Source organism: Xyrauchen texanus, chromosome 22 (assembly GCF_025860055.1).
Source record: "Xyrauchen texanus isolate HMW12.3.18 chromosome 22, RBS_HiC_50CHRs, whole genome shotgun sequence".
NCBI classification, from domain to species: Eukaryota; Metazoa; Chordata; class Actinopteri; order Cypriniformes; family Catostomidae; genus Xyrauchen; species Xyrauchen texanus.
The window spans coordinates 4,753,346-4,767,310 of NC_068297.1; the positions used below are offsets into that span (position 1 = coordinate 4,753,346).

Here is a 13,965-nt window from a genome sequence, read left to right on the forward strand (position 1 = left end):
TTCACGAAAATGAAGGTCAGCTAACCTCAGCGCATCAAGACATATTTGGTAGGACAGCCAAATGCTTTCCAAGTTTGTGGAACAAATGAAATTCTGCTGCTCTGCTGCACTTTGCGTCCAAACAGCCATTACAACTAGCTTTATATACTGTCTGAGCATCAGACCATCAAATAGTGTTTTTATATTTCTGCAGGAGCAGTCCACACCATTGAGAATGGAAATCCATCTCTCATATGGAAAGGCACGGAATGTGTCTATATTGAAGGATTAAAATTGATCGGCATCTACGACTACAGTTTTAGACCTGTACAAGACATCTTAGATGGTTCTTTAGAGGTAATTGGGCTTTTTTGGGCAGGTTATTGCTGGATGTTGTTTGGAAATAATTCACCAATAGCAAAAGAGAGACAAGAAATGTGAATTCCGAGGCTGCATTAAGAGTATAGTTTTGTCGGGTTAATAAGCCTACTTAAAAGATTCAAATTGATTATAAGATCTACTGTACGATGTCGAATGGCGATGTACTAAGATGATATCTTTGGTGGTCTTTTTGAGGTTATTGGGCTTTTTTGAGAATTGTTGGCAAATGGTTCAAACGGAACAACAGAGTGACAATTCCGAGGCTACTTAAAGATCATAGTGTTATACAGTTAATGCTTAAAGGATTGTAATTGATTATAGCATTATATGTTTTTGGTGGTCTTTTGGAGGCAATTGGGCTTTGTTGGGGTGTCTGTTGCTAGAAGTTGTTTAGGAATTATTATCCAATATTTAAATTGACACAAAGAATGAATTCCGAGGCTACATTACAGTTATATGGTTTATACTTATTATAGGACTAAAATTGATTATAGCATCTACAACTAAAGTTTTAGATCTGTCTAAGATGTCTTGGTGGTCTTTTGGGGGTAATTTGGCTCTTTTTGGTGGTTTATAATTGCTGGAAATAGAAAAACAGCAGCAAATAATGGGAATTCCGAGGCTACAGCAAGATGGTTGTGTTCTATGGCTCGACTTCGTTTCATATATTATGATGCTTTAAGTTTGTTGATAAAATGTGAAGACAATATCCGATTGCTTTTCTTTTACAGTCATTTTTCATCCATCAAGGCATTCTTCTTTCCTCATCTTCCGGCACTTGCAATAACTGATTTAGCATTTATGGTGGTAAAAAATGTATCTAAATGTCGGCCAACAGGGAACGGCGAAGCTATCGGCTGATTTATATCCGACTTAATTCGGAATGGCTTGACATGATGAACGCTACAGAAAGTGGGCAGTTGTGTTTTGGATGTATTAAAGTGGTTGTTACAAGTTGTTTGATTGAAAATCATAAATCAAGGAGCTCAAACCTCGGACAAGAGAGCTGAATCTATAAACATCAAAAAGCCTTTGCTTTGTAAGTTATTGGCTGATAGATTGAGTTTGTTCATGTTTACTTGTGCTTAAAATGGATGACAATTATGTGCAAGCAGTTGTTGCTTATAAGTTAATTGCTGTTGTTTTTCAAAAGCAAAAGATATTCAGAGATAATTTTAGATGCAGATAGTTTAAGATCACTAGTTTCAAAATTAAATGAGTAAAATTTGTCAAGACAAACTTTCATGTAGGTTTGACAAAGCCTTTTCTGAAACTTTGGACAGATTAACAGTCAGAAAGGCTGCCAGATATATAATTAACAAATAATTGTTTGGTCACACTTTTGGTCACAGGTGGCCTTAACTACTATGTACCAACATTAAATACAAACAAGACTGTGCATCTACTGTGTAACTACATGTAGTTGTGCAACATTCCCACATTTGTTGCTTCTGAGGTGAAGGTACGGGTAGGTTTAGGAGTAAGGGTAGGGTTAGGATTAGGGGTTAAAGTTAGGTTTTGGGGTAAAGTTTGGGGGTCAATTTAACTGTGTAACTACAAATGTAATGAAAGTCAAATACTTTAAATGTAATTACAATGCAACAACATGTATGTACATAATAAGTACAGCGTATCAAATGGTTTAGTACATAGTAGTTAAGGCCACCTAATATAAAGTGAGTCCCATTGTTTTGTGTAAGTGTGTGCCAGTGCATATTTTAGTCATATTCGGTCTAACATTACATCTTAAATCTAGTGCAAGCGCGGTTAGCATGGTGTTGTGTTTCTTCATCTTTGTTAAAGAGATCGGCTGGGAAAGAAGATCTGGGTCTGGCCGTCTGTGTCTCTGGTAAAAAGGCAGCAATGTGAAAGTCATTCACCGGGCAGTCTCTTGAGACCCCGGGCCAAAGCTAATCACAACCGCGACCCACTTCTGGATTCCAATGACTGAATCAATTGAGCTGAGGTCTCCCTCCGGAGCACAACAAAGTCGGTCCAACTATAACTTTAGCCTGCTGTGGCCCAGCGACACAACACCGCGGTTGCCCTGCCTGTGTGTGATTGGCACAGAGGTGTAGACTTGATACTATATACAGTCAATAACAAAGAGCCCAACACAGCTATTGAGTTCAGTTACGCCGTGTCTCTGCTGGGGCTTTTTGTCTGGAGGTGAAAAATAGTGTTGAAAACACAAAGGCATGTTGAGCAATACTGCAAGTAATTACATCAAGATTTTTATCAGGGCCATAATTTTGTATTATGAATACAAGTTAATATTATTGGACCTGTCAACAGTACCACATAGGGGTGGGCTATGGTATGATACAAATCGTTCGATATCATGATACAAGTAATTTTATATCATGTTTAGGATATATCTATCTATCTATCTATCTATCTATCTATCTATCTATCTATCTATCTATCTATCTATCTATCTATCTATCTATCCACTCTTATCTATCTATCATCCATCCATCCATCCATCCATCCATCCATCCATCCATCCACTCTTATCTATCTATCCATCCATCCATCCATCCATCCACTCTTATCTATCTATCTATCTATCTATCTATCTATCTATCTATCTATCTATCTATCTATCTATCTATCTATCTATCTATCTACTCTTATCTATCTATCATCCATCCATCCATCCATCCACTCTTATCTATCTATCTATCTATCTATCTATCTATCTATCTATCTATCTATCTATCTATCTATCTATCTATCTATCCATCCATCCATCCATCCACTCTTATCTATCTATCTATCTATCTATCTATCTATCTATCTATCTATCTATCTATCTATCTATCTATCTATCTATCTATCTATCTATCTATCCACTCTTATCTATCTATCCATCCATCCATCCATCCATCCACTCTTATCTATCTATCTATCTATCTATCTATCTATCTATCTATCTATCTATCTATCTATCTATCTATCTATCTATCTATCTATCTATCTATCTATCTATCTATCATCCATCCATCCATCCATCCATCCACTCTTATCTATCTATCCATCCATCCATCCATCCATCCATCCATCCACTCTTATCTATCTATCTATCTATCTATCTATCTATCTATCTATCTATCTATCTATCTATCTATCTATCCATCCATCCATCCATCCATCCATCCATCCATCCATCCATCCATCCATCCATCCATCCATCCATCCATCCATCCATCCATCCATCCATCCATCCACTCTTATCTATCTATCTATCTATCTATCTATCTATCTATCTATCTATCTATCTATCTATCTATCTATCTATCTATCTATCTATCTATCTATCTATCTATCTATCTATCTATCCATCCATCCATCCATCCATCCATCCATCCTGTTGTAACTATACTAACTAGATATAACTATATGTATATATAATTATGAAACAGATTGTTTAAAAACTATATTATTATTGGATAGATTCTAAATTGTGATACCATGGTACCTTTACAAATCTTGAAAAACCATGTAATATCATAGTATATGAACTAGTGATCGACCGATATGGGTTTTTGAATGGCCGATGCCGATATATAGAGAGCAGGGTGGCCAATAGGCCAATACAATGCCGATATATCACACAATTTAATGTAGTAAATAACAAACATAAAATTGCTAAAATAAATAATAATAAACTTTTATTTAGCACTATATTTTCTAAATTTCACACAAAACTAAAAAATAAAACTATTTTAAATAGGAGATAGCAGTTTTTCAGATTTCTGTTTAGTCATAACATTTTTGTAATTTTATTTGCACATGAAGAAATTGTTGTTATATATGTTGTTATAAGAAGGAAATAACAGTACATACAGTAGGCCAGCAACCATGGATTGCATGTCCACGTTAGCAATTGCATTTTCTCAAAAATACAGAATCAAACCAATTGTACATGCAGTGCTTAGTGAATAAGACATTTACTCATAACACACGTGAAATGCTTTTACTTTGGGCTGCACACAAAAACGTTGGCAGGGAAGAAAACACTGGATTTAGTCTGGGGGAGTGGCATGCAAATTTAACTTTCCTTTTATCAAAGATCAGAGGTGTTTGGGGCTTCCAAGGGTGACCTCTAGTGTCACTACATTGACACAATGTCTCGTTCCCTCCAACAGGGAACGGGGGTTACAACAGTAACCTAGAGGTCTTTCATGAGGCTTGTGAATTACATCTGTTTAAACGAGATATCTGCACATTTGCAGATGGTATATAATAGAAATGTTATTGATATTTGGGTTTTATCAATAGAAAGGTTACAGGGAACTGTTGCAGCGAGACTGTTAGAATACGTGCTTCAGAGGAAGATTTATTAGCGTTCTACAGCATGCTGGATCTGCTGAAGTTGTGTGAGGTTGGTTTATTACATCTGTTTAAATGAGATATGTGCATATTTACAGACGGTATATGATATTAGTTTTATTGATGTTTGCCTTTTTCTCATTAGACAAGTTAAAAGTTACAGGGAACTGTGGAGGAGAGAGAGGGTGAATGAAACAGGCAAGCACTTTAACATTATGAGCTCAAACGCATCTGCTGCGGCTCTGATATGCAAACAGTTTAAATGACACTGTTTCACACCAATCTGTTATTGTATTAACACGATGGCACATAACAACGAAACAAACCGTGACTGATCGTTTATATGTCTCAGTCACTTCACATGCAAGCAGGCGATTTTCAGCACCCTCAAGCAAAAAATCGGCCAAACGGGAAAATGTATCGCCGATGCCGATAATGAAAAAGTCTGTATATCGGCCTCTGCGATATATCAGTTGACCACTGATATGAACGTTATAAAACAATAAATGCTACACTGTAAAAAATTAATTGTTGAGAAAACATGACATTTTAACGAAACATGATGCATTATGATTTTTGAGTTGTCTCAACAATTGCTTTCAGATTGTCCTAATTAATGATCCTTCATTCTGCCAACTTGGATTTGTTTGTTCATGGAATGTTGATTGTCTTACTCTGACAATAAAGATATTCTCGTCACAGCAACTACATCTACAATTACTGTCGATAACCAATTTTTTTTGTCTGTTTCGTGAATGTAAAAAATTGAATTACGGTAGTAAAACAAAGTTTTATAAGCCACCATATTTTCCTCATTTGAAATTATTTTTTATCAATTTAGAAATGACAAACATGGCCTTGTTACTTTATACTTTCATTTCAATTGGAAAGAACAGTAAAAACTGTTTGTCTGCAAGACTCAAAAGACGTTTGGGTTGACACTGTAATAGATACTCAGAATCAATTAACTGCAAAGAGCAAAAAATTCAGAATTGTAGTGTTTCTACAATAAAACCAATAACCAGGTCAATTTAAACAATGTAATTGGAGTTTTTCTACAGTAAAAATCAATTTCCAGCGTAGAATTAAAAGTTTGTTTTTAAGAGAAAGCACATTGCCGAGTGCATCCAGACTCCAGCTCATCCACATCATACTTGAGGTCTTTGTTTGACACAACGAAGGCCAAAAAAGGTATGCCACCACACTGTTCTGATTTAAGTTATAATAACAGTTTGTGTTTAAGAGAAAGCATATGCTGGGCGCATCCAGACCACAGCTCCGTGAAGACTTTCTGTTGTGTCATCAAAAGTTTTCTTGAGGTTTTTAGGACAGGAAATGTTTCCAGGCGTAGAGAAGGCCAAAAAGGTATGCCAATGTTGAAGAGAGGTCTGGGAGATGCTCCAGAACAACAGCCTCCTGCAACACAATAGCAATGTTCTGCACCATTGGTGATGTTGTTTTGGTGTTATCCTCCAAAAGACACCCCATTTGTCCCATCTTCAGTTTGCTGTGACAAACACAATAAAAATATATATTTAGTAAAAATTAAAAAGTTAAATTAGCATTTTAACAACAATAAAATAAAAAAAAAAGCAGTTGGGGTTTTAATGTTTAAGATTATGAACAGGCCATTTATCATCCTAGTTTTAGTTCAGTCTAATTCGCCATGGGTTCCCTCTGGATTTTCCTATGGGGTTTTAAAATGGGAGTTTGGGATTTATGAATGAAATAAGGTCTGTGCTGAACATTACTTGACCATACGTGGACGTTTTGTTCTACAACATATATTACACACTTTCATACCTCAAATATGAATTTGGAAGCCACCATGTGATTTTTAAAAAGTATATATATACTGTATATATATATATATACATGTCTGTCTGTCTGTCTATATATATTGAATGCTTTTTCTGTGTGTATGTAAAGTTTAAAAAAAAAAAATCAAATGTAAGACATTTAAGACCTTTTCCCAAGACCTGAACAAATAAAATGAATACTTTATCCCCATACCAAAACAAACACACACAATCTTAAAATAAATAATGTATTACAGACTCTTACTTAAACATTGCTTAATAGTAAAACAGGGTAGGATATATGCAAGTTTAAAATACTTGAGGCATGTTTTCCACATATATACCACATTAAAATTGGTTTATGGACCATTATATATATAAATTCAAATTAGATGTAGACAAATATTGGATTTTGCTGATACAATAATGAGTTGAAAGACAATTCATCTGCCAATCGTTTTTAAACTAAAGCCTACATGTAATGTTCTTAGTCATTCCTTCCTGTGATGGGGAGGGCCAGACAGAGGCTACAAGAACCCAAATTGAATTAAATTCCAGATGCAGTTTATGGTGCAATCAAGATACCAAATTTAAGACCTCTTTAAATGATAATTAAGACTTTTGTTGTATCATTTAAGATATGTAAGACATTTTATGACCTTAAATATAGGAAAACTGAATTTAAGACATTTTAAGGCTTTTTAAGGATCCGCGGGAACCCTGATGTATTCACCTTATTTTTGACGTTAAAGCGGGTGTGGCCATTTTTTTACTTGAATGCGCGAGACTTCCGGTAAGCCACTTCTTCTAATCGTAGTTGTATTGTGAACCCGTAGTTTTGACTGGCTAGCTTACATTTATTATGGAATCCAGAAAGACTGACGTCACTTGTGCAGTTAGGGGCTGCCATATTAGCTGGTATAAGCGTAAAATGTTCCTGCAAAAGTCTTGTTTTGACCATATCTCATGGACCAGAAGTGAATGTGGATGTGGGGCACCCTATCATCTGCCTCCACCTCTGAAGGGTGAAGAAGCTTGTCGACTTTGGTTAAAAGCTTTAAACTTGGAAAAACATGGCGCAACACCCGCATGTTTGCTCATTCCACTTCGTTGATGGAAGACCAACAGAAGATCCTTTCCCTGAGAAGTGGTTGGGCTACGATGCTCCAGTAAAAACTCAAAGGCGACATCTCATCAGGACATATGCACAGACAGGTACAGTATCTTGCTAAGTTTTATGGTTAAGCTGTGTGTGAATAATTATAATCTCTAACGTTATCTATATAGCTTTTGTACTGTTTCAGCGTTTAAGGATGGCACCTTGTTTGGGTAAGCTAATAATATGCTAACGCTAAGATATGGTAGGTGATTAAAGTAGCAAACAGTGTTAACCCTTACAAAAAAGTATTATGTTGGTACTGTGATGGTATCAGATGGTAATACTATGGTACTAAACTTGAGTATCATGGTATCTTTGTGGTAGTACCATGGTACTATGGCCAAAATCATTTTTGATACTTTTTTGTTAGTGAAACCTCAACTAGTACTTAGTAGATCATTCTCAAATATGTGGGGGGTAGGAGGGATTAATCCATATTTATTGAGTACATGCAGGGTAACCAGCTAGTTATTTCACTGGAGTACTTTTGTGAGAATTTATATGTTTTGCTAAACTTACTGTTGTGTGTTGCATTTTGCAGATGACGATCAAGGTGACGTAGAGACTGCACAGACAGTGCCATTGCAGATGTCCCCACTGCATAGTGATGCCTGCACACATTGGGAGGTTCAGGCATTGACAGATCACAGTTACGCCTCTGGGGATAAGCTAATGTTAGACAAGGCAACACAGCGCTGTAAAGAAGAACCTTTAGCCCTTGCCATTCTCAAGAATGACACAAGCTCTTTATTGTACACTGGCTTCACTCTTAGTGTCTTCAAAGAGCATATTAAGTATCTGCAGCCAATATTAAGATACACATAATGAATCAAATAACGATGACCATGATGAAGCTGAAGTTGTGTTTACTTCAGGGTGATCTTACGCAACACTTTGATGTGTCCCAGGGTGTGGTAAGCTAAATTATCTCCTACTGGATTGGCACAATGTAGGATCACATGAGAGTCTACATTCCTTGGCTGCCACGGAAAACAATCCATACCACAATGCCTCTGGCTTTAAGGAAAACGTCCCGAACACTACCTGCATTATCGACTGCTCTGAGACAACTCTGCAGAAAGCACATAACCTCATCTCCAGGGGGTTATAGAGTTACTATTATTCAAGCAATACTCAAGAAGTATTTGGTTGCCATTTCCCCCTGTGGACTTATTATCTTCATCTCCCCCACTTATGGAGGCAGATGCAGTGACAAGTTCATTACCCAAGAGTCTGGCTTCCTGGACTATCTTCAGCCTGGTGATGAAGTGATGGCAGATAGAGGCTTTACAAGTCGTGATTTGCTGTACGAGAGAAATGTAAATCTTGTCATGCCAGCATTTACTCATAAAGGTGGATTGTCTGATGAGGATGATACAGGCACAAGGAGGATCACCAATGTCCGCATACATGTGGAAAGAGTAATTAGACGGCTCAAAGTGTTCAAAACTGTCTCCTAGACTGTCCCTTTTAACATGGCACACAAAATGGACAAAATCCTCAGAGTCTTTTCAGCGCTTGTGAACATGCAAGGTGACATCATCCATGAGGATGCAGAATAAAAAATTGTACCTTGTTCACTATCAATCCTGTTTTTGTTGAACCTGAACTTATGTACATTATGTGAACTGGTTTGCTTTTAGTTGCTGTTGGACCCCCACTGTTTTGATAGTGTTTGATTAAATTATCATTTGTACATTATTCAAATACCACAATTCCACTGCCTGTAATTGAGAATACCCCAGTGAAAATCCTTTTTGCAAGAAATGTTGTGAGTTGTAGTAATTTAGGCTACAAAACAGTTTGTTGTTATTGGAATTCTTCAGTATGGCTTCCTCACAATACCTAATCACTAATAAATATACTGTTTTTCCACAAATCTTATGTGCAATTTTCTATTACTCTCTCTCTCTCTCTCTCTCTCTCTCTCTCTCTCTCTCTCTCTCTCTCGCTCTCTCTCTCTCTCTCTATATATATATATATACACACACACACACACACACACACACACACACACACACACACACACACACACACACACTCTCTCTCAAAATGGCAAGATGCATTTTTTTAATGAACTTTGTTCCACTGAAAATGATACTGTGGAGCAAAACCTTGTGAAAAAGCACAAAATTGTCACTATTTCAAAACTCATGAACCGTATGAAAAACATTCTGAACAGCACTGTAAATGGTTTACAGATAAGGACAATAAAATTATTTCTATTTCAAAACTATCATCAAGAGTCTGGAAAATAGTTCACAAATTAAAGAGATCACCTAAAATAAATTCTGTCATCATTAACTCACCTGCAAGTTGTTCCAAACCCGCATGACTTCCCTTCTTTGGTGGAACACAAAAGGAGGTGTTAGGCAGAATGTTAGCCTCAGTCACCATTCATTATCATTGTATGGACAAAAGATGCAATGAAAGTGAATGGTGACTGAGTCTAACATTCTGCCGAATGTCTTCTTTTGTGTTCCACAGACGAAAGGAACTCACATGGGTTTAGAACAACATGCATGATGACAGAATTTTCATTGTAGGTGAAATATCACTTTAATATGTCCAACGCAATTAGATGTGCACATTAAGGAAATACAATATTATGGAATCTTATGGAAAGATATTAGTTTTACCTGTATTAGCTTACTTACTTTTGTCCAAGATGCCTCTAAACGTGTGATTAAACGTACTTACCTGGATCGGATGGAATTACCTTTCTTATGAATAGGAATACAAGAAAAAAGTTAGTTAAATCTTCAAATTCATTTAAAAATGGATGGATTTGGAACTAAAATGTACATAAATGTCAGACTGATACAACATCCTACTTAAAGTCAGGGAAGATTCTTAGTTATCTAGGTCATCGTAGAACGTTTAGAGTTATTTTAGTCTACTGGATGCGCTTTCTTCTGGAAAATACACCTACTTGACTACAATAACTCTACTAAACACTGTACGAAAAGGCATACATTTATGGGCACATTTGAAAATAAGGTGGATATATATATAGAGAGAGATAGAGTTGTCAGTCGAGGGTGCTATTTTGCTACTATTGTGTTTAACAACTGTGGAAACACACTATTATGCTCTTATGCTCGATCTTAACGGTATCTTTGCGTGGGATTTTGGAAAGAGGGGGCGTGGCTAATTCAACGGCAGTCCCTTGAAAGTTAGAACGCTTAAGTGGAAGATGTGAATTCACATAATTCAACACACACAAGTAGGCAATATTAAAAAATATGTTCTGTATTACAATTAGTCAGGGTAAATTCATGAACAGATAAGAAATCAGACTATTTTTAACTTGCGATGACTACTGACATCGATGATGTTTGCTGGAATGATCAAAGTAATATTTATTAGCCATTTCTCTATTTGACATATTTCTAAAAAAATATGAGATACAATATTAAAACGGCTACAAAATTTGAATAGTTTGTGATTTACTGAAGAGGCTCTATTGTGTGAATATAGAAAGATTTTCACCATCACCACGAATGGCCAGTTGAAATTTGTACAAGTTAACATTTTAGGAAAATGTTTATATTTTTTTCAATCGGTAATCTGTCACAAAATAATGTCGGGATTTTTTATTTTTTATTTTTTAAGGCTGAATTGCTTAAACAATTGTTATAATTCTCCAACCCTGGTTCTCTGAGGGGTTAAATGCACTCAAAATTCTGACCAAAACCAACAAAAATATCTGTGCCACAAGCTGTTTTTGCATTTGCATTAAACCATTTTATTTCAAAAGAGCAAGAAAAGACTGCTTTCCATGATATGTCTCCCCAATTTGGAATGCCCAATTCCCAATGCGCTCTAAGTCCTCGTGGTGGCGTAGTGACTCGCCTCAATCCGAGTGGTGGAGGACGAATCTCAGTTGCCTCCACGTCCAAGACCGTCAATCTTATCACGTGGCTTGTTGAGTGTGTTACCGCGGAGAGGTTGTGGAGGCTTCACTGTATTTTCCACGGCATCCACGCACAAGTCACCACACGCTCCACCGAGAGCGAGAACCACATGATAGCTACCACGAGGAGGTTACCCCATGTGACTCTACCCTCCCTAGCATCCAGGCCAATTTGGTTGCTTAGGAGACCATGCCCTGGATTCAAACTCGCGACTCCAGGGGTGGTAGTCAGCGTCAATACTCGCTGAGCTACCCAGGCCCCCGGTCGTGCAAGTATTTCTGATGAGATAGAATGGAAATAAAACCAGACGTCACAAGAGAAAATGGAGCATGCTGTGCTAGTGCGCAATTGTCCTGCGGAACGATGAGGAGAACAAAGCTTAGCAACTACCTTGTGATTACAACACTGAGGCCACAGCTGTGTCAATACTCACTGAGCTACCCAGGCCCCCCATGATATGTCTTCTTAAACAGCATTATAAATACATGTCAACGTTAATCAATTAGTCAAGACTTCATTAAAACTATACATGGATTATACGCTGCTAACAATAAAAAACGTATCATTATGCTAACAACACACCTTCGTCCGCCATTTAGCTTGCATAAAATGAAAAGTTTTATTAGTTACCTGTAAATGTTGGCCAATGTTGTGACCCTCTAAGAATCACGATATGAGCGATGTCCAACATGGCAATGAGCAAACTTGTGAAAGCAAAATGTGGAAAGAGGAAACCCTGTGTATTGACACAGCTCATGCATGAGCTAACCAATTAAATATCAACATTGAAATCTCTGTCCACACAGCTTTGTTAAATCTGTTGCTACAACATTTGGGGAATAATTATTGGCCTAACTTGTAGTTTTATTTCGATTCACAGATTCACATTTTCTCATTTCTGTGACTCAATAAAATGCTATTAAGTTTTTTACAGTGTATCATGGTACATTTGTACCATGCACTGTGCTTTTGATTTCTGATACCATGGTGTTGGTGCAGCAATACTTTTCTGTAAGTGTTTTTTTTTCCATTTAAAAGTATATTTTCAGTGTATAATTCAAGTTCTCATCCCACAGCTTCAAAGATGAAGAAATGATTTCACAATCATCTATTTTCTTTGCTCCCATAGTTTTGTTTTGCCTGCTGGGACGTCGTCCCTTGGCGCCTCCCAAACTTAAGCATTTTAACAAGCATAAAGGATTTTCTTGATGTTTTGTCAATCTTAAGAAGTTTTCTAACAGGAACGCAAAGTTTGTCTAGCTTTGACTAGCAGTAGCTGTTTACGTTACTGACATTCTTGCGTTTGTGACAGGTTGCAGGCTCTGAGAAAGGAGAAGTCACGTGACGCCGCTCGCTCACGCCGGGGGAAGGAAAACTTTGAGTTCTACGAGCTGGCAAAGATGCTTCCGCTTCCCGGCGCCATCACCAGCCAGCTGGATAAGGCCTCTATCATCCGCCTCACCATCAGCTACTTGAAAATGAGGGACTTCGCCAACCAGGGGGACCCGCCGTGGAACCTGCGCATTGAAGGACCGCCGCCCAACATCTCAGTCAAAGGTAAGAGATGTTCTTCCATCATGTTTGGAATTTTGGAATGTTTTAATTAACAGAATATTTCGGGGTTATTTTAATATATACTCAAAATGCACATTCCTGGTGTTATTGTGCACATATCTGTGCATTTCATCACAAATAAATAATTGTTTGTCTTTTTTAAACTTTAAAAAAAATTGAATAACCTTTTAAACCTATACTTTCCATTTCATGTGACATAATAAATCGCTCTTACTTTTCTATCCCTTCCCTCCAAACACTCAAGTTACAAAAAATCAAGTTACGGCCTAAATTGTTTTCTTGATTATTCTGTTACATTGATTACAAAGTAAAGTAGGTTTTAAATGGCGTTTCACGTTGACTTTAATATCCACATATCGCATGTGTGTCATGCTGTTGATTACCATAGACAATCCTTTTGGTGTCGTTAGTGATGCAGATTGAAACAAAATTGCGTTCGGTGTGACCTGCACCTTAGGCTTCCATTATAAGCATATTTATTGTAAATGTTTGTTTATGCAACTGTTCCTTTTACAAACTGATAGTTGTTATTGTTTAGGTTGTTGATAGGTTATCATTGAAATTACTAATAAAAAGAGCAACAGATCCTAAATTAGGGTGGCTTTGGCTCATGTGGTAGAGCGGAGAGTCTCTAATCCCAGGGTTGGCGGTTTGATTCCTGGCCCACGTGACTCCACATGCTGAAGTGTCCTTGGGCAAGACACTGAACCCCAAGTTGCTCCCAATGGCAGGCTAGCACCTTGCATGGCAACTCTGCTGTCATTGGTGTGTGAATGAGTGAATGAGACTCAGTGTAAAGTGCTTTGAATACTGCTAAGGT

At 37.2% G+C, this 13,965-nt stretch overlaps 1 protein-coding gene across 2 annotated transcripts in view; it reads left to right on the plus strand.

Moving 5' to 3' along the window:
- LOC127662150 (neuronal PAS domain-containing protein 3-like) overlaps window positions 1–13,965 on the plus strand; it is a 354,219-nt gene that overhangs the window by 118,007 nt on the left and 222,247 nt on the right. For both annotated transcript variants that reach the window (XM_052153191.1, XM_052153192.1), the window contains exon 3: window positions 12,883–13,127. In XM_052153191.1, coding sequence (XP_052009151.1) covers window positions 12,883–13,127 — 245 coding nt within the window. The remainder of the gene's footprint in view (window positions 1–12,882; window positions 13,128–13,965) is intronic.